This window comes from Pistacia vera, unplaced genomic scaffold, assembly GCF_008641045.1.
Source record: "Pistacia vera cultivar Batoury unplaced genomic scaffold, PisVer_v2 Contig427, whole genome shotgun sequence".
NCBI classification, from domain to species: Eukaryota; Viridiplantae; Streptophyta; class Magnoliopsida; order Sapindales; family Anacardiaceae; genus Pistacia; species Pistacia vera.
Window position 1 is genome coordinate 1,028,624 of NW_022196254.1, and position 21,276 is coordinate 1,049,899.

The window sequence follows — 21,276 nt, forward strand, 5'->3', positions numbered from 1 at the left end:
AGAGAGAGAGAGAGAGATGATTGAAGACTTGTGTAAATAATAATAATAATATAAACAAGAAATGCAAAAGACTCGGCAAATAAAAGGGGTTTGGACTAAGACCAAGAACAACAAGAACAAGAAGAAGTAATTAATAATGTAAAAAGGAAGAAATTGTGTGAAGTCTTTAAAGAGTGCATATGTGAAACAAGATTCTAGTTGTAATGTATGAGGTAAGGTAGTGCGTCAAGGTTACACGTGGCTTGTTTAAGTATAAAGTCAAAGGAGATAGAGAGAGAGATTTTATGAGTTTATGTCAAACATAGAAAGAGAGATGGAATCAAAGAGAGATCTTTAACTTTAAATTTTAATATTTAATATTTGAGACAAATTGTGACAGAAAGTTTAGCAACACAAGAAAGATTTTTTTTTTTTCTTAAATTAAAAACTTAATTATTAAGTGTTGAAATCTATAATTAGTTTGAGACGACATTGATTATTGACCATAGATTTAGAATAATCTAATGACTAATATATTCTCGAAAGAAATTAAAGATGAATAATATTAAGTTGACAAATACTTCTTATTAACTTTTTCTTACAAAAGTGAAATGACAGTTTATAATAAGTAATATTTAACTAACAATAGGTCTTGTCGAACCTCTTACAAATTATTACGTTACGTTTATAAAAGAAAGTTATTGAGAAATGTTTGTCAACTATATTTCTTAATTAAAGATTATTATTTTTAACTACTAAATTATAATAGATTGATGATTTCAAAATGATTTTAAAATATATTTAATAAATAAAAAAGGTTTTTATTAAAGCATCTTAAAAATTAATCTAATATTTATTTCAAATAATTTATTTATTTATTAGTTTGTTCAAATTAAAGAATATATATAATAAGATAGAATAATTGAAGAGTTTGTAATTTCAATTAAGTCGTGTATAAAAAAAAAAAAAAAAAAAAATTGAGAGTCGTGAGTTTGACTGATTCAGGGTGAAGAGAGTAAAGTCAATGGATTGACGGCCAGGGTTCTCCGACCATTATGCTCTCACCTACAGCACCACCACATACTTAGAACGCCCACGTTTGTTATACCATAAACAAGAAGCAAATAAAAGGATAAACAAAACAATTTTTCCTTTATTTCCTATAACTTGTAATTGAAAATAAAAATAAAATTTGTTTTACACCCATCACTCAACTAAATACCTAATGCTTGAAGAGAAAATTTAGAATCTCACAAATACGTATCTTACGTGAATATTTTTTCTCTCTAATTTATCTTTGTTGACCGTGAAAATTAAATTAAAAAGAAAATAAAATTATTTGACATGTATGTTTTGATCCGTGATACCACTAATATAGTATCATAAACTTTTTCCTGTCACAAGAAAACCCCGTATTTACATTATTTGACACATTTTTAGTTTTTTTGATGTTGAAACGGTGTTGGAAAAGCCATTAAAAATTAATTTAGTAAGGATTCTTGTGGTTTCGAAAGATCCAGCTACAGATTTTGCCCCGACTCTTTGGTTTTAAGAATGAGTGATTACTCCTTGTTCGACCGCTGATTTTAAGAATGAGTAATTGCTATTTTCTGACCCTTAACTATCTAACCTGAGACTGGACAACTAATGTAGTCCACTTATTGGGCAGGTTCTATGGTCAGTGTTTTTTTTATACTGCAAACCCTAATAAGAAAACTAAAAAGACTCTTTTGTCTGGGTCTCTCGTAATCCTGGTGTCTATCTTCAAAGTAACAGTAGAAAAATTTCTTCTAGATAAAGTCAATGAAATACTACAAAAAAAGAGATTGTGTCACGTTAACATTATTATCATCTTATCTTATAAATATATATAAAGAAAAAAAGTATTTATAGTCACGATCAATAATCTTCATACTTTTTCCTTTCTCATCTCGTAATAATAATAATAATAATGTTCAAATCAAACTTCATCTGTAAAAAGCTAATCACGAAATTTCATGTGTAGTCTGGTCTCCTTCAGTTATTATTTTGTCTACTCCTCTGCAGACTGTGTATAAGACTTGAATTTTACACCAACTTGAATACTGATATTTCGTTTACTGTTAGCGGTATGATTATACGTAGCTTTTCATTTTTGGGATCAGCAGAAAGAAAATTTTCTAGATTAATTGATCGTGGTTGGAAATTGACCATTTCAATGTTAGTTTCGTGCATGCATGAATGGAAGCTGCTATATTTGAAAATTTAATTTATCATTAGCTGTAAATTACTATTTACTAATGGATTTGGATTTTTGAAAGCTGTGAGATTCACATGATCTACAGTAAATTTGATTGTAATTGTTGAAAGGATCTTCTGTTTTCAGTTGAAATTAATCAACAAAAGCTAGCGATTTTAAGAGTCAAAAGAAAAATATTTTCGAATCCACAAATCGTGGATTCGTTATTATTTCAAGTTAAAACGATATGAAAACGATTTATTTATATATATATAGAATTTTATACTTAGGGTTTAAAAGGACTTAATACTTCTTTGTTGTTGTTTTTCTTATTGAAAATAGTAGTATAAAATAGAATAGTCGACCGTAGTAGGCATTACTTAATCGATGATACGAAATGTTCTTTGTTGACTACTTCTTTTTTTTTTTAGTTTTTTTTGGGTGATCGGGAGTGTTAAGATCAGCTTATGTATATCTCAACTAATCCCTCGAGACTCTAAAGTGAACGACTCTGTGCGTACCTCAACTAATCTCCTGAGGTTTAAAGTGAACGATCGGATAGATCTTCTCAATAACCACCCCTATTAATGCTTAGAGGACTCGAACTCAGGAAACCATCAGGTCATCCTGTGGTAGTTTGTTGACTATTTTACAATAGGGCATTACTTAGTTGACAATAAGCAATATCCCATGTCGACTATTTTATACGCATGATTTAGGCGTCGTTGAATCAAACCAAATTAATCAATAAGTGCACAGTTAATATCTTGTATTCTTGATTATGTCAATTAATCAATAAGTTGATTGAAAATTTGTCAGGAGTAAGACTTTAAGAGGGTAAAGAGAGAGCCGACTTAGACATGTTTAGGATGCCTCTACGATAATTAGCAAGAACATGTGACCAAAAATGACTTTTTTTATCTACCCTGTTAAATAGGTCATCTAAATTTCAGTCATTATTCAAAGTAATATATGCCTAATTGATTTAGTTGAGCTTAGGCTCGGGGACTTATTGGCCAATGCAAAGTCAAAACTTGGGCTACCTCCTCTCTATATTTACTTGTTACATATTAATTAATTAGCTGGCTTTCGAGTTTTGTTAGAAGTCACTATTTATCTCCGAAAAAAAAAACTAATTAATTAATTAAGCTGAAATATATCCAAAACTTAAATGGTGATTTTTTTTCCTTTTTATAGAGTAATACATACATTATTATACATATGATAGATTATATTAATAAATAATTATATACTTGTGAGGGATGGATAGCAAGATCCTTGAATTAATCCCAAGAGGTTCGGGATTCAAATCTAATTTGGTTATTATTTCTCACTTCCCAAATTATAGAATTTGAAGAAAGTTCTAGTTTCGAATTCGGAATGTCAAATATTAACAACGTGACGATAACTAAAAGTAGGAGAAAACAATTGAGTATATATATATATAAATGAATTAGGGTTATGTATGTATGCAGGGGTGGATCTAGCCTAGTCATGGCCCATGCTCAATTTTTTTTTTTTAAATACTAATATATGTACAAATTCTAGATTTTGACTCATTCTAACAAAATATTAATGGATAAAATATTAATGAACAAAAATATTAATGTACAATTAGTTTTTATTTTGACACACCTTAACAGAAATTTCTGGATCTGCTATTGTATGTATGTATGTATTGTAGCAATTAACCAAAAGCACACGAAAATAGTAAAAAGCAATATTACTTATGTTTCTCGTGCCATTTATCTAATTATTACTTGTTCTTTTTAATTCTCTTTCTCCTTATTACCTTATTAATTACTGTTTATAATTAATAACACTTGGATTATTAATAGTTAATAGCTAATACCAACACTATATATATGAGAAAATTAAGATCTTGTTATTACTGATATTCCAAAGTATTAAACTCTCAAAACATGTTTTATATATATATATATATATATATAATATATATATATATAATTTGAACAAGGTGGGTGTTAACTTAATTAGATACGCATTTTTTGTATTTTTCAAGAGTTAATATTAATTGTTTTTAATGTTCAGAGAAATCACATGCAGAAGTATATAATAAATATCTATCGAGATTTTAAGTGTAAATAATAAATCACATTACACAAAAAGATATGATAAGTTAACATATCTATTTAACATCGCTTGATGCATAAATTGTCTACAATAATAATGTAAACCGAGATCGACAAACATAATTACATATTATAATACTATAGTTTTCAATACTGGTGTTTTCCTTTCTTTTCTATGATTAAATAATATTTTATTTCTAATAAAACTTATATCTAATTCTATATCCTTAATAGAACTTATAGCTTTTGTATTAGTTATATCCCTCTTTGAATAAAATTTTCTGAAAATCAGATACAAATATGCAAGCAACTCTATAAAATGAGCAAAAACATATCTTTACACCTAAATAGTTGTATTTATTTGACTAAGAATATACTTTTGAGATCAGACAAAAAGAATATATATATATACTGATCATTATATAAAACGTGTACAAAGAAAACACTATTTTCTATGACTATTCTTAGAAAAATATTGTTATGCCTAAAAAATGATATTGATGTCAGCTCAACAAGTGCCTAAAAGATAAAGTATACTAGTTGTCAAGCCCATACAACCTCAAAGATATTTTATATCAACCCTATCTCATTTTAAAATAAGGATGAATGAGAGTTCTCTATGTTTCAAGGCAATTTGCAAAAGCATTCATTACATTGACATCAAAGGTGTATAAATGGACACCTCTTTTCGTAAAAAGAAAGGTTGGGCATATTAGAGTTAGACACATGAGAGCTTATTTTTCTCTATAAACAAAGTATTTCTTCATCTTTGTATGCTTTACAGGCAATATCATGGAGATAGTAAGAGAATAATAAAATAACAGTGGATGTAGGATTCATTTTAAGCATCCGAACTACTATAAAAATCATCTTATCTATCTATTATTTATGTTTCTGCAAACATATATAATCTCATAACCATATTCAAATCTCATGAATGCATCACGTGTAATTTCTAAGAGTCTCTTAGCACTTTGCAAGTGCAAGTCGTTGGTGTCAAAATCAAACATCAATAGTTTGGTGGCCCATGTAGGTCTCGAACTTGCGTCCAAGCTCTCAAATTGCATGGCTAGATCGTGGATCGCACGCATCAAAGCTCTCGGATGCGATCGCACGCATCAAAGCTCTCAAATGGCGTGGTTAGATCGCAGATTGCACATATCAAAGCTCTCAGATGGTGTGGCCAGATCGCAGATCGCACGTATCAGAGCTCTCAGATGGTGTGGTCAAATCGCAGATCACACGCATCAGAGCTCTCAAATGGCGTGATCAGATTGCACGCATCAGAGCTCTCAAATAGCATGTCCAGATCGCAGATCGCATGCTCAAATCGCTCGTTCAAGATCGCTGAGATCACGCGCTCAGATTGCTTAGATCACGCGCTCAGATTGCTTAGATCTCTAGCTCTCAGATGGCGTGATTAGATCGCACACATCAAAGCTCTCGAATCGCGTGGCTAGATCGTAGATCACACGTTCAGATCGCGAGTTCAAGATCATTAAGATCACACACTTAGATTGCCTAGATTGCATGCTCAGATCATCTAGATCGCACGTTCAAGATCGTTGAGATCATGCGTTTAGATAATTTAGATCGCACTTCCGAGCGGCCAGATCGCTGATCTCGAGTTCTCATATTAGGCTTCGCGCTTTCTAATCGAACACCTTGTGTTCTCAGATCAAGCTTTACGCTTTCTGATCGAACTTCTTCTGTTCTTAAATTAAGTTTCGCGCTTTTTGATTGATCTCCTTTTGTTCTCAGATCAAGCTTCGTGCTTTTTGATCGAACCCCTTCTGTTCTCAGATCAAGCTTCACGCTTTCTGATCGAATTCTTTGTATTCTCATATCAAGCTTCGCACTTTCTGATCGAACTCTTTGTATTCTCATATCAAGCTTCGCGCTTTCTGATTGAACTTCTTTTGTTCTCAAATCAAGCTTTGCGCTTTCTGATCGAACTCCTTCTGTTCTCATATCAAACTTCATGCTTTCTGATCGAACTCCTTCTGTTCTCAGATCAAGCTTCATGCTTTCTGATCAAACTCCTTCTGTTCTCAGATTAAGCTTCGCCATTTCTGATCAAACTCCTTCTGTTCTCAGTTCAAGCTCTATGCTTTCTTATCAAACTTTTTGTAATCTTAGATCGTGCTCCTTATGCTCTCTGATCGCGCTCCTTATGATCTCAGATCGAGCTCTTTATGCTCTCTGATTGAGCTCCTTATGCTCTCTAATTGGGATCATAAGCTTGCTCGTTTGCTTGAGATCGCATGCATCAGATCGTTCAGATCACACGCCTCAAACTCTCAGGTCGAGCCCCTATCAAATCGCGATCAGTTTCTAGCTCTCAAATTGCGATCAACTCTTAGCTCTGAGATTGCGAATAGCCTCAAGTTGTGTTCTCAGCACTCAGATCGTGATCAGTTCTCAGTTCTTAGATTGAGACTAACTGCCAGCGTCAGAAAAAACGCATAGAAAACTCAAAACATCCCCAAAACATGCCAAAACGGTGGATTTTGGCCCCAAAAATGGTCCCAACTCAGTTTTGGGTTCTCTAGTTGCCATGACGTAGAACTCGGAACGAGCTTTCCATTGATATCTTACATGCTCCAAAAATTCTCCCGAATCAAAAGTTATGGTTGTTTTAAGTTGGCTTGTTCGTTTAAGGCCTCTAAGCCGTGCGTTTGGGCTTCTGACGTCAGCAATTTATCTACTAAACATTTTGTGTCAGTTGTTCGATCGCGCTCAATTTCGAATCGCTCCAAGCGCTCAGATCACAGTCCTAGCTCTCAGCACCCGATCGTGTCAGGCATAGTTCAAGCTCTTCAGTTCGAGACTATAGCCTATAGTGTGACAACCATTTCGATCTAAGACATGAGTTTTTGAAGCGCGATTACGCACTCCAAAAACTAGGGAGGTTCTGTTATGCCTAAAAAATCATACTAATGTCATCTCAACAAGTGCCTAAAAGACAAAGTGTACTAGTTGTCAAGCTCATACCGCCTCAAAGTTATTTTATACCAACCCTAAGTCATTTTAAGATAAGGATGAATGAGAGCTCTTCATGTGTCAAGACAACTTGCAAAAGCACTCATTACATCGACCTCAAAGGTGTATAAATGGGCACCTCTTTTCGTAAAAGAAGAGGCTGGGCATATGAGAGTTAGGCACATGAGAGCTTATTTTTCTCTGTAAACAATGTATTTCTCTATATTTGTACGCCTTACAGGCAATATCATGGAAATAATAAGAGAATAATAAAATAATTGTGAATGTAGGATTCGTTTTAAGCATCCGAACCACTATAAAAATCCTTCTTACCTATCTATTATTTATATTTCTGCAAACATATATAATCTCAGTACTATATTCAAATCTTATGAATCTATCACGTATAATTTCTAACACTCTCTTAGTACTTTATACGTACGAGTCGTTGGTGTCAAAATCAAACATCGACAAATATAAACTAAAATGACTCTCAAATACAACATGAATTGATTTATATTATAGAAAAAATAGATGAAAATAATGAAGAAAATTATGAAGAGATGGGGATGAAACAAAATAGAAGTCACTCAAACAGTCCAAATTAAAAACTGTGATATCGCTTTCTTCAGGTGGCTGGAGAGTACTTTGCTTACCAAAATCAACTTACATATTATAATATATGAATTAATTAATTATATTATAATATTTAAGAATTGAAGACTTTGACTGGGTCTAGAGGAGAGTATATATACATATAATTTGTTGTTTTCATATTGCTCCAACAATCAACCTCTATTAAATTAAAAATTAAACTAAACAGAATTTAATTTAATTATTAAAAAAAAAGTGAGCTAGGGTTAGAACTTGACTGACTGATAATACAATAATTAATTATTAGTAATTTTTTGTTGACCTTTACTTAAAGGGATTTTAACTAAGGTGGGTTTGAAAATTTGGGGTTAGGCATTAGGTTTAAATTAAAGTTAAAGTTAATGAAGAAACCTAGTAGGCTTTAGAAAAATTTGAAAATGCTTTAGATTAAGATACTTTGAATGGTTGAGATTTGATATAGTTTTAAAATTTTAATTATAATATCTAAGTAGTTTAAATACATCAATCTGAATACTAAAAAGTTGTGTCGAAACTTGTATAAAGAAATAGTAAGACGATTCTTAAAATTAATCATATGATTTTGACGGTGAAAATGAATCCACAAGGGGTTTAACCAAGCAGTCATGCAAGATTCGACATAAGCTTCATTTTAACTACTTCTAGGTGATCGAGTGGTTTAATAGGAGTCTTGAATGTATTATTCAAGAAATCATGAGTTTGAGTCCCTCTTCGGTACGTTGCTAATAGAGGTAGCCACTGGAGCTCTTACCCGATCGATAGTTTCAGGATCCCGAAAGATTAGTTAATGTGTGGATAAGTTGGCTCGAACACCTACGATCAATTAAAAAAAAAAAAAAAAAGAAGTTGGGGATTATAGATTATCTAAAGAGAAATTTTGTCGTTGAAAATGAGTGGTATGACACAACTAAATAATTCATCTAGCAAGCTAATTAATAAAGAGTCAATGAAGCTAATTAACTTGTATTATACGTTCTTGTATATATTTATATTTATGCATGCTCTCATCATAAAATCTAAGTCCTTGACCATTGAGAAAAAAATCTTTCTGTTTGTTGCAAAGTTCTGATCAAAGCCAAAACTACTAGGATTTGACATTAAAGAAAAAATTTCTCTCTTCAAAATACTAACCTATTTCCTTACATAATAACTTAAACTTAATTAGGCTCCCTAATTTGACCACTAATCAAATAATAGGCCTCCATTACTGGTGCAACTAATTGATGATGACCACAGCTCGGTTATGTTACCTTGCTTGTAGGGTTGTTTGTTTCCTCTGCAATTTGTAAGATTTTTTTTTTACCATGTTAGCTCAAAGTCATAGTTCATAAAGTCAAATTAATGATGACGGAGAAAAAAGTTACATAAAAAGGTCTCGTCAAATGGTCACGCTAACGTATGTGATGAATCTGTTTATGGATTATCAAAATATAATTATTTTAAAACCCGACTTATTGTGAGGCCCGATAAGGTGACCGGGTCACAGGTTGATCAGTTCAACTGGTTGGATCAGTGACATTAACAATAATTTTATTTTTTTAAAATTACAAATTAATCCCTTAAATTTTAGTGTATTACAAAATACCCCTAAAATTTTCAAATTAGTCCCTAAAATTTGTATTTATTTCAAAAATACTCCAAAAACTACCAATTAATCCCTAAACTTTTGACATATCTCCAAAATAGCCCTAAAAATTACAAATTAGGCTCTATAAATTTGAAATATTACAAAAACCTCCTAAAACTTGAATCGGACCGGAGAAGCTGATGGGTCCTGGTCAGACCAACAGGTCCATTTTGAGTTTTAAAACAGAGCAAAATATACAACTTATATGATTAATTTCAGTTGGACAACCACATTACGTCAGTATGATAACTTTGATGACATTGACTCTTGTAAATATTTCTTGATGGAGAAGATCTTATGTGTATCCTGTTACAATACAACTAGTCAATGAATTGATATAGCATACATAAAATACATGTATTTTACTCTCGTCTCTCCTGACTGCTTGTATTATAACAAAATATATATAGGATTTTATCGAGGTTGTGATTTTTAACATAAATGTTACTGTGGTGAATTCTGTTGTGGCTACAAAACTAGACTTATAAGAATTAATGTGGCAAAAATACACAAGGAAGCTGTAGCCAGGTAACGGATACCAAACTCCATAGAAAATCAAAGCAAAGACAAGTCTTATTAAAACAGAAAAGTGGTCTCCCAGAATCACCATTAGTGCCATGGTCCTGCTAGCTTTACTGTTCTATATACTATACGTAACTGTATTATCAACACTGGTCTAGTAAAGTAGCTCAAAAGTTGAGTTTAAGAAATAGTTCTTCCCCCACAAAGTTAGGCATGTACAGGAGCATTAAACTTTTTGTCCCAAGATTTTCTAAAGAGGACCTTACACCATTTTTTTTTTTTTTTTTTTTCCCCCTTTAAAATGATAGGGGGTAGATCATTGCCTAAAGCATTTTTGAACCCCTATCCTGTTCCCAAAGATCAAACATGTGGCCAACCAAAGAAAGTGAGGGGTGGGTCATTGCCCAAAACATTTTCGAACCACTATCCTACCCCTAAGGATCAAACTCGGGTGACCTGCCAAAGAAGATGGTTCAGCGACCTAACTTTAAGTCTTTTACAATCTCAGGCTCAGCATTTAGATTCTGTTCATACTAATTCATACAAACGGATACAATAGCCTCATAAGCTGACCCTCATCATCCATTTTATTTTGTTTTATGTATCTTTGATCTTAGGTTCCTCAATTATTTTATAACATGCCAGTTTATATGAACTAATTTGTATGCATAGTATAATTCATTTTTAACCGATGTTTTAAAACTACGTCCGGCCCGGCCGGTTAAACCAGGACCCGCGGCCTTCACAGGGCCAGGTTAGCAATTTTTCTATTTATCGAAAACCTTAAAAATTAGAACGGTGATCAGCGAACAATTAAAGGCTGCGATGTTGGGGCTTTCGAAGAGGAATGGTTAGGGAGTGCAATGGTAGCGACAGAGGTGATTTTCAGTGAGTGAATCGACCAGAAATCGAAAAAAACCCATGGCAACAACAGTTGGCTTTTGCTGACCATTGGTGAGGCGAACAGGAGTGGGGTGAGATAGGTTTTGGTTAGGAGGATGAGGGGAGTATTTTCGTGGTGATAGGGAGGGTTGTCGACGCCAAGGTGGTGAGATTTGGCCTAGGTTGTTGATGGTGAGATCTAGCCGAAATCGAACCGATTTCGACTAGATCTTGGATAAATTTTCTAGGGAATGACTCAGAGGATGATTGGAATTACATTTGGTATGTCGCCACCGCCAACTAATCGATCGCCAATTTGTATTTGAAGTGTATTTGCTAAATTTTAAACCTATAGGAACTCAACTGTAACTTTTAAAGGTGTATTCGCTGAATTTTTAACTTTTGGCCACCCAGTTTGATCGACCGGTCAACTCCAGCAACTTTGCCAGGTTTTACTTGGGTTGGTTATTAGAACACTATTTGTAACTATTTAAATGAATGAAACACACCAAGAATTTGGTACCTTCATCACAGTAAATTAGAAAAGAGATCCTGAGTACAAGAAAGATTGCAAAATTGGCTTACATTAAACAAAAATATAGATTATGATAAGTAATATTACAAAAGAAGGTTAAAGTGTTACGCTGCTAATTTAAGTAAATATTACAAGGTTGCCATCAACATGGCTCGGATTTTTGCTCTCAAATCATCAGGAACTTCATTAGTTGAGTTGGAGGGCTGAGATGAAGCCCTTCCATCATGATTTGATTTTGATAAATCCACAGAAGGTTCCCTACTAGCATGATATGATTTTGATATATCCACAGAAGTTTCTCTACTACGGGCATTGATATTGCTTGCTTTTGATTGATCTGATTTAATCTCCCCTTCCTCCAAGTCCATTTCTCTTTCCGAGTGAGACCTCTTCCTATGCTTATGACCTTTGCTTCGGTGTCTGTGCTCCTCATCAGAGGAGCTATATTTGTGTTTGCTTCGATGTCGACGACGGTGGTGCTCATCGTCAGAGGAGCAACCATGCTTGTGTCGAGATAGAGAATGGTGATGCTCATTGTCGCAGGAGCTATCACGCTTCTGTAAATCCTTGGACTGTTGAGATTCATCATCAGAGGATTTATGTTGCTTATGCCGATGTCGTGAGTGCCGATGCCGAGAATCTCTGTCCTTCGAAGAGGAATGTCTTTTTCTGTCCCTGCTGTGGTGTGAAGATCGACGATAATGCTGTTTCTTTTTAGAGCGCTTGTGATCATTTTCTTCCTTTTCTTCTTCTTCTTCCTCCTCTTCTACATCCCTATTAGATCTTGAACGATACTTCCTCTTTGAACGTCTTTCACTATCTTCACCAATATCTTTCATTTCAACGTTCTCATTTTTGTCAGAAGTATCAACATCAACTGGAACTGAACTGCCCTCTCTTTCTTTGCCCAAGAGATTTGCAAACTCAGCACCTGACCCAGAAAACCCAGAATCTGGAGGTTCTACAGATAACCCGCGCAATGTTTCATCTTTTGAAGGTGCTGCTTTACCTTTAATCATGGCAGCAAACACCTTTGCCCGCTTTAATCTCTCAGCCTTCAACTTCTGCTCTTCTGTCAAGCTGGCTTCGGATGAGTCAGCCTCACTTGCAGCTGCAATAGCAGCTGACTTTGCGATAGCATTCGCAACAGGGACAGGAATACTTGGCTTCCCCTTCTGATCCAGCAACTGTTTAGAGCTCTGAGGCTGAGAAGCCTGTCCACCCTCACTGCTAGGGCCTTGACTGGAACCATTTAAAGATGTCTTTGATAGAATATCTAGATTGGGGTTTCTAATGCCTCGTGTCGCTGCCTGAAGAATGGCAGCAGCTGCAGCTGCATCCATAGTGACACCAACATTAGGCTGGGTGACTTTTGAAGGTTGTTCTTGTCCATCCTTCTTTGACTTGCTTATTACCATCTTAAACTTTTCCTTCTTGTCAGAATCATAAGGTATATCAGATCCTAAGGATAGTGTATCACTCTCTTTGGATATAGCCTTTTTCTTGTCCACCCCCAGCCCTGTTGAATCATGCCTATCAGAACTGGAACCCTTGCCAGGTAACTTTGACTGTAAACCAATGATAAACAACATATCAGCAAAAAGAAGGGAAAAGAAAATTCTTGGACATAATGAAATTTTGGACAAATTCTAAGGGTAGTCATAGCACATGGAATTTGGAATGTGAAGATCTTAAACAAATAGATGACAAACTTGTGATAAAATAATTCATGATTAGAACAGAAAACATAACATCAGAGAAACTCACCTCTTCAGATTTATGAAGAACTTTAAGATAGTAGGGATAATACAAATTTGATGGCAGAAGAAAGGGAAATCTTCCATATGTACGATCCTGTTCGACAAGAATGGTCTCAAATTCTTTCCCGTTTCTGAGGATAAATTCAACTATCTTATCAACCGCTCTCTTCATATCAGATGGAGGCTCCACAACTGGTAATTCAACCTTGGGCATGCTTGGTGAAGCAGAAGCTTGTAACTTATCAGCAGCAGGGCAAAGTGAAGCCAAGTCACCTTCTTTTTTCGTCCCACTTGAAGTTCTAACCTTTACCGCGCTAATGGATTGGTTTCTTTTTATCAAAGGAGCTTTTTCTTTTGAAGAAGGAAGTGAATGCCTAGAAACTTTCTCATCTTTCCTAGCCATATCTCCAGGCAATTCTGTCTGTTTGGAACCCTTTGAAATGGCTGCATTAACAGAATCAGAAGCGCTCCCAGACTCGTTTCTTTTAAGTTCTGGGGTATCCTCAGCTCCACCATCCTCATCCTCCCCAGAACCGTACACAGAACCAAGCAAAGACAATGCACCACCTCCTCCAATACCACTGGCTTGATCAAGCCCACTTTCATTTTTGTTTTCTTCACTCAGAAGATCTGAGTTATCAACGAGAAACCTAAAGTATGAATGCAGATGATGATCAGGCATCAAGAACCCAAAAGTTGGGTTGTCTCCTTGTTTGACCCTCAAAACTATTTCACATTGCCCACCATGCTTGCTTACAAACATAGCAGTCCTTGCAATGATTTGATGTAGCTTCTCTGTTGGTGGCTGAAAAAACAAATAAAACAATATGTCTATCTCAATACTATCAAACATAAACCAGAAATTCAAAAACCAATAAAGTCTAACAAGATATCCCAAGTGAAAAAACCAATCAAATCTCACTTATATTAAGATAACCACAAAGATCAAGAAACAGAACTCTACGAAGATATGTATCATCCCATTTGCTCTCAAGGGTTAAGATTTGTGAAAGCAACAAATTTTTATCATCCTAATCCCACCTGCACGGCCCCTTGTCATGACATCACAAGGAAACAAGGAGCCCACGAATGGCAACCTTGGGTCACAAGAACTTCCATCTCTGCTCCAAGTATCTGAAACTTAGACATGGTAAGCCTTAGAATAACAAATGCACCTTTCACAACTATCATTCGGCCAATCTGGTTAAGTATCAAACAGACAATTATATGCTGACAACATCGAAAATCATGACATAAATAGAAATCATCCCATCTACTTACTAGGTTTTGAAGTAAACTTTCTGGCACTGGGAAGGGTGGCCGAAACCCAGACTCAGCATCAGCATTTCTTTCACCGGTGGATTCACCAGTGTTTCCATATGAAAAGGGAACAGCATTATAGCCACCGTCATTCACAGGTCCGGCTCCATCATCCAAATCTGGAAATAAAAAGAAAAGTAGAGTTAACAACCGATCTTGAATACAACCATTTTACCTTTAATGGTACTAGCAAATAGCAATCCATATCTGCAAAGAGCCCAAGAAACTTAAAGGAAAAGAGATGAGAATATTCTTACTTGTCTCTCTGAAAGATGAAACTGTTGGAAACTACCATTCTTCCTGCAACTTTTGAATATTGACGAAATAAATAACATCCACACAAACTAAAAACTAAGCTCCAAATTTTTGGCCTGATAATGCATTCAAAAGCGACTTCTGTAAAAGAAATATCGACTATGTTTCTTCATTAAGCCTGGCTTCACACTTTTAATAAAAATAACTAAATGTAACATAAAATTCAAAAATTTCTTGTCTTCCTAGTTCCCATTCCATACAACCAAACAAGTACAAATAACGAAATGACATGAAACATAAACTGAATATTTTGTTTTCTTTTCAATCGTATTCTCAGTCGCCAAACAAACGGCCCAAGAGAATATCAATTTTAACACTGACCGATACATTTCACTTTAACTGATTGTAACACTTCAATAATGTGACAAATAAACAAATGACATATTCTTTTTATATACAACAATTAAAGCACAAAAATAACACTTTCATTAAAACCCTAATTTACACATAGAACTTCAAAAATGCAATACTTTGATATAAAAAAATATATACTATTGACGTGTAAAGTACTACCTTGTTTGTCTTCTGCTGACGGGGAAGGTAAATCGAGGTATCTTTCGTGATCGAGCTCCGATTCCGACGGGGAATCCGGATGACGTGAAGGCGAGAGGCGGCGCTTGACACGAGGCGGAGGAGCAGAGAGGAGATGGCGGACGTCGTAACGGTCGATGGAGAGCGAGTTCCACTCGACCAAGGCGGCCGCGGAGTTCACGAACGATGCGTTGGTGTCGTCGTCGAAGAGTAGCGCGTGGCGGCCAATCACCTCCAGATCCATCGATTGAATTTTTTTTTTTTTCCGTTCGATTGGAGCGTGGGAGAGGGAGATTGAATGGAACCCTACGTTTTAATTTTACTTCTACAGAGAAACGGTCAAATAGGCGGTTTTTATTATCTTCTTCGTCTACAAGGAAAGGTGTAACCGTGTAAGTCGATTTTGCGAGGGGAAGTATCCAGATATAGCAAAGTTGGGGGTCCATTAAAAATCAAAAGGTTAGGGTGACTTGAAAGAAACTAGCCACATAATGAATTATAAGGTCCTTCGTAAAAAATTCATCATGCAAAACTGTACATTTCATCGAGAGTATTCACCACATGATAGAAAAACCATCCCAACCACTTGACTTGTGTGGTCTGATTCCAAGACCTTAGGTTATTTAGAGATTTTATGTTCGAATTTTACGAAGTATCCATCTGTGATTTACTAACCTTTTAAGTTTATAGAGTATTCAATAGATCGGAACATCCCGCTTACAAAAAAAAGAAAACTCATCTTGAAAACAAATTAAGAAAACAAAGTTAACATTGAATTTGAATCCATACTTGCAATAAAAACAAAATTAAGAAAACGAAGTTAATATTGAATTTGAATCCATATTTGCAATAAAAACAGAATCAAGAANATTGGTGGAGCCTCCAAACGTGGGTATGGTTTCTCAAACCTTGAACTGAATTTTTGCAGATTTGATTATTTTATATAAACTGTGATTTTTGTACTCGGATCTTGGTTCTAAGGAACGATCCATAGAGTTTATGTTTTTGTTTTCCGCTGCGTAACCGGGTCGTTTCCTAACATCCATCACGTGTAATTTCTAAGACTCTCTTAGCACTTTGCAAGTGCGAGTCGTTGGTGTCAAAATTAAGCATCAATAGTTTGGTGGCCCATGTAGGTCTCGAACCTGCATCCAAGCTCTCAAATTATGTGGCTAGATCATGGATCGCACACATCAAAGCTCTCAGATGCGATTGCACGCATTAGAGCTCTCAGATGGCGTGGTTAGATCACAGATCGCACGCATCAAAGCTCTCAGATGGTGCGGCTAGATCGCAGATCGCATGCATCAAAGCTCTCAGATGGTGTGGTCAGATCACAGATCACACGCATCAGAGCTCTCAAATGGCGTGATCAGATTGCACGTATCAGAGCTCTCAAATCGCATGTCCAGATCGCAGATCGCATGCTCAAATCGCTCATTCAAGATCGCTGAGATCACGCACTCAGATCGCTTAGATCTCTAGCTCTCAGATGGCTTGATTAGATCACACACATCAGAGCTCTCGGATCGCGTGGCTAGATCGCAGATCGCACGTTCAGATCGCGAGTTCAAGATCATTGAGATCACACACTTAGATTGCCCAGATTGCGTGCTCAAATCATCCAGATCGCGCATTCAAGATCGTTGAGATCATGCGTTTAGATAATTTAGATCGCATTTTCGAGCAGCCAGATCGCTGATCTCGAGTTCTCAGATCAAGCTTCGCGCTTTCTGATCGAACACCTTGTGTTCTCAGATCATGCTTTGCGCTTTCTAATCGAACACCTTGTGTTCTCAGATCAAGCTTTGCGCTTTCTAATCGAACTTCTTTTGTTCTTAGATTAAGTTTCGCGCTTTTTGATCTATCTCCTTTTGTTCTCAGATCAAGCTTCGTGCTTTTTGATCGCCCCTTCTGTTCTTAAATCAAGCTTCACACTTTCTAATCGAACTCTTTGTATTCTCATATCAAGCTTCGCGCTTTCTAATCGATCTCCTTTTGTTCTCAGATCAAGCTTCGTGCTTTTTGATCGAACCCCTTCTGTTCTCAGATCAAGCTTCACGCTTTCTGATCGAACTCTTTGCATTCTCATATCAAGCTTCGCGCTTTCTAATCGATCTCTTTGTATTCTCATATCAAGCTTCGTGTTTTCTGATTGAACTTCTTCTGTTCTCAAATCAAGCTTCGCACTTTCTAATCGAACTCTTTCTGTTCTCAGATCAAGCTTCATGTTTTCTGATCGAACTCCTTCTGTTCTCAGATCAAGCTTCCGCTTTCTAATCAAACTCCTTCTGTTCTCAGATCAATCTTCGCCATTTCTGATCAAAGTCCTTCTGTTCTCAGATCAAGCTCTGCGCTTTCTGATCAAACTTCTTGTAATCTTAGATCATGCTCCTTATGCTCTCTGATCGCGCTCTTTATGATCTCAGATCGAGCTCTTTATGCTCTCTGATTGAGCTCCTTATGCTCTCTGATTGAGCTCCTTATGCTCTCTGATTGGGCACATAAGTTCGCTCGTTTGCTTGAGATCGCATGCATCAGATCGTTCAGATCGCACACCTCAAACTCTCAAGTCGAGCCCCTATCAAATCGCGATCAGCTTCTAGCTCTCAAATTGCGATTAGCTCTTAGCTCTGAGATTGCGAATAGCCTCAAGTTGTGTTCTCAGCTCTCGAATCGTGATCAGTTCTCAGTTCTTAGATTGAGACTAACTGCCAGCGTCAGAAAAAACGCATAGAAAACTCAAAACATCCCCAAAACATGCCGAAACGGTGGATTTTGGCCCTGAAAATGGTCCCAACTCGATTTTAGGTTCCCCAATTGCCATGACGTAGAGCACGGAACGAGCTTTCCATTGATATCTTACAGGCTCCAAAACTTCTCCCAAATCAAAAGTTATGATTATTTTAAGTTGGCTTGTTCGTTTAAGGCCTTTAAGTCGTGCGTTTGGGCTTTTGACTTCAGCAATTTATCTACTAAACATGTTATGTCAGTTGTCAGATCGCGCTCAGTTTCGAATCGCTCCAAGTGCTCAGATCATAGTCCTAGCTCTCAGCACCCGATCGTGTCAGGCATAGTTCAAGCTCTTCAGTTCGAGACTGTAGCCTATAGTGTGACAACCATTTAGATCTAAGACATGAGTTTTTGAAGTGCGATTACGCACTCCAAAAACTAGGGAGGTTCTGTTATGCCTAAAAAATCATACTAATGTTATCTCAACAAGTGCCTAAAAGACTAAGTGTACTAGTTGTCAAGCTCATACTGCCTCAAAGTTATTTTATACCAACCCTAAGTCATTTTAAGATAAGGATGAATGAGAGCTCTTCATGTGTTAAGACAACTTGCAAAAGCACTCATTACATCGACCTCAAATGTGTATAAATTAGCACCTCTTTTCATAAAAGAAGAGGCTGAGCATATGAGAGTTAGACACATGAGAGCTTATTTTTCTCTATAAACAAAGTATTTTTCTATATTTGTACGCCTTACAGACAATATCATGGAAATAATCAGAGAATAATAAAATAATAGTAGATATAGGATTCGTTTTAAGCATTCGAACCACTATAAAAATCCTTCTTGTATATCTATTATTTATGTTTCTGCAAACATATATAATCTCAGCACCATATTTAAATCTTATGAATCTATCACGTGTAATTTCTAACACTCTCTTAGTACTTTGTACGTGCGAGTCGTTGATGTCAAAATCAAGCATCAACAAATATAAACTAAAATGACTCTCAAATACAACATGAATTGATTTATATTATAAAAAAAATAGATGAAAATTATGAAGAGATGGGGATGAAACAAAATAGAAGTCACTCAAACAGTCCAAATTAAAAACTGTGATATAGCTTTCTTCAGGTGGCTGGAGAGTACTTTGCTTACCAAAATCAACTTACATATTATAATACATGAGTTTGAATTAATTAATTATATTATAATATTTAAGAATTGAAGACTTTGACTAGGTCTAGAGGAGAATATATATACATATAATTTGTTGTTTTCATATTGCTCCAACAATCAACCTCTATTAAATTAAAAATTAAACTAAACAGAATTTAATTTAATTATTAAAAAAAAGTGAGCTAGGGTTAGAACTTGACTGACTGATAATACAATAATTAATTATTAGTAATTTTGTGTTGACCTTTACTTAAAGGGATTTTAACTAAGGTGGGTTTGAAAATTTGGGGTTAGGCATTAGGTTTAAATTAAAGTTAAAGTTAATGAAGAAACATAGTAGACTTTAGAAAAATTTGAAAATGCTTTAGATTAAGGTACTTTGAATGGTTGAGATTTGATATAGTTTTAAAATTTTAATTATAATATCTAAGTAGTTTAAATACATCAATATGAATGCTGAAAAGTTGTGTCGAAACTTGTATAAAGAAATAGTAAGACGATTCTTAAAATTAATCATATGATTTAGACGGTGAAAATGAATCCACAAGGGGTTTTAACCAAGCAGTCATGCAAGATTCGACATAAGCTCCATTTTAACTACTTCTGGGTGGTCGAGTTTTTCGATAGAGGTCTTGAGTGTATTATTCAAGAAGTCCTGAGTTTGAGTCCCTATTCGGTACGTTGCTAATAGAGGTAGTCATTGGAATTCTTACCTAGTTGGTAGTTTCAGGATCCCGAAACATTAGTTGAGGTGTGGATAAGCTGGCTCGAACACCTACGGTCAATAAAAAAAAAAAAAAAGAAAGTTAGGGATTATAGATTATCGAAAGAGAAATTTTGTCGGTGAAAATGAGTGGTATGACACAACTAAATAATTCATCTAGCAAGCTAATTAATAAAGAGTCAATGAAGCTAATTAACTTGTATTATACGTTCTTGTATATATTTATATTTATGCATGCTCTCATCTCAAGTCTAAGTCCTTGACCATTGAGAAAAAAAAATCTTTCTGTTTGTTGCAAAGTTCTGATCAAAGCCAAAACTACTGGGATTTGACATTAAAGAAAAAATCTCTCTTCAAAATACTAACCTATTTCCTTACATAATAACTTAAACTTAATTAGGCTCCCTAATTTGACCACTAACAAATAATTGGCCTCCATTAATGGTGCAACTAATTGATAATGACCACGGGTCCGTCACGTTACCTTGCTTGTAAGGTTGTTTGTTTCTTCTTCAATTTGTAAGATTTTGTTTACCATGTTAGCTCAAAGTCATGGTTCAAAAAATAACTAAAGTTAAACTAATGACGACGAAGAAAAAAACTTACATAAAAAGGTCTTATCAAATGGTCACACTAACGTACGTGGTGAATCTATCTATAGATTATCAAAATGTCATTGTTTTAAAACCCGATCCGTTGTGAGACCCAGTAAGTTGATTGGGTCACAGGTCAATCGGTTCGTCTACAATAATTTTATTTTTTTAAGATTACAATTAATCCCTTAAATTTTAGTGTATTACAAAAATACCCCTAAAATTTTCAAATTAATCCCTAAAATTTTTATTTATTTAAAAAATACCCCAAAAAACTACCAATTAATCTCTAAACTTTTGACATACTCCAGAATAGCCCTAAAAAATTACAAATTAGCCCCTATAAATTTGGAATATTACAAAAACCTCCTAAAATTTGAATCGGACCGAAGAAGCTGTTGAGTCCTGGTCTGACCGGCCAGTCCGTTTCAAGTTTTAAAACAGAGCAAAATATACAACTTATATGATTAATTTCAGTTGGACAACCACATTACGTTAGTATGATAACTTTGATGACATTTGACTCTTGTAAGTATTTCTTGATAGAGAAGATCTTATGTGTATCTTGTTATAATACAACTAGTCAATAAATTGATATAGCATACATAAAATACATGTACTTTACTCTCGTCTCTCCTGACTGCTTG

At 35.1% G+C, this 21,276-nt stretch overlaps 1 protein-coding gene across 9 annotated transcripts; it reads right to left on the reverse strand.

Moving 5' to 3' along the window:
• Positions 1-11,502: 11,502 nt before the first annotated feature.
• On the reverse strand, positions 11,503-15,868 carry LOC116143224 (protein suppressor of white apricot-like). Of its 9 annotated transcripts, none has more exons than XM_031428667.1 (4): positions 15,380-15,868; positions 14,513-14,670; positions 13,239-14,036; positions 11,503-13,039 (listed from the first exon to the last, which is right to left on the reverse strand). In XM_031428667.1, the coding sequence occupies exons 1-4, from the start codon at positions 15,639-15,641 to the stop codon at positions 11,600-11,602; spliced, it is 2,658 nt and encodes an 885-aa protein (XP_031284527.1). In that variant the 5' UTR covers positions 15,642-15,868; the 3' UTR covers positions 11,503-11,599. The 9 variants fall into 9 exon arrangements, with proteins under 9 accessions (XP_031284527.1, XP_031284534.1, XP_031284535.1 ...); XM_031428674.1 differs by adding an exon at positions 14,273-14,365 and having other exon boundaries at positions 14,513-15,520; XM_031428675.1 differs by adding an exon at positions 14,273-14,371 and having other exon boundaries at positions 14,513-15,520.
• Positions 15,869-21,276: the final 5,408 nt, after the last annotated feature.

Bases quoted from the DNA above. Each gene is read 5' to 3' on its own strand.
- LOC116143224 (XM_031428667.1), bottom strand. From the start codon at position 15,641: ATGGATCTGGAGGTGATTGGCCGCCACGCGCTACTCTTCGACGACGAC. The intron at 14,671-15,379 runs GTAGTACTTTAC...TTTTATTTCCAG, and splicing joins GTCAGCAGAAGACAAACAAG to ATTTGGATGATGGAGCCGGA. The intron at 14,037-14,512 runs GTAAGTAGATGG...TTGTTTTTTCAG, and splicing joins AAAGTTTACTTCAAAACCTA to CCACCAACAGAGAAGCTACA.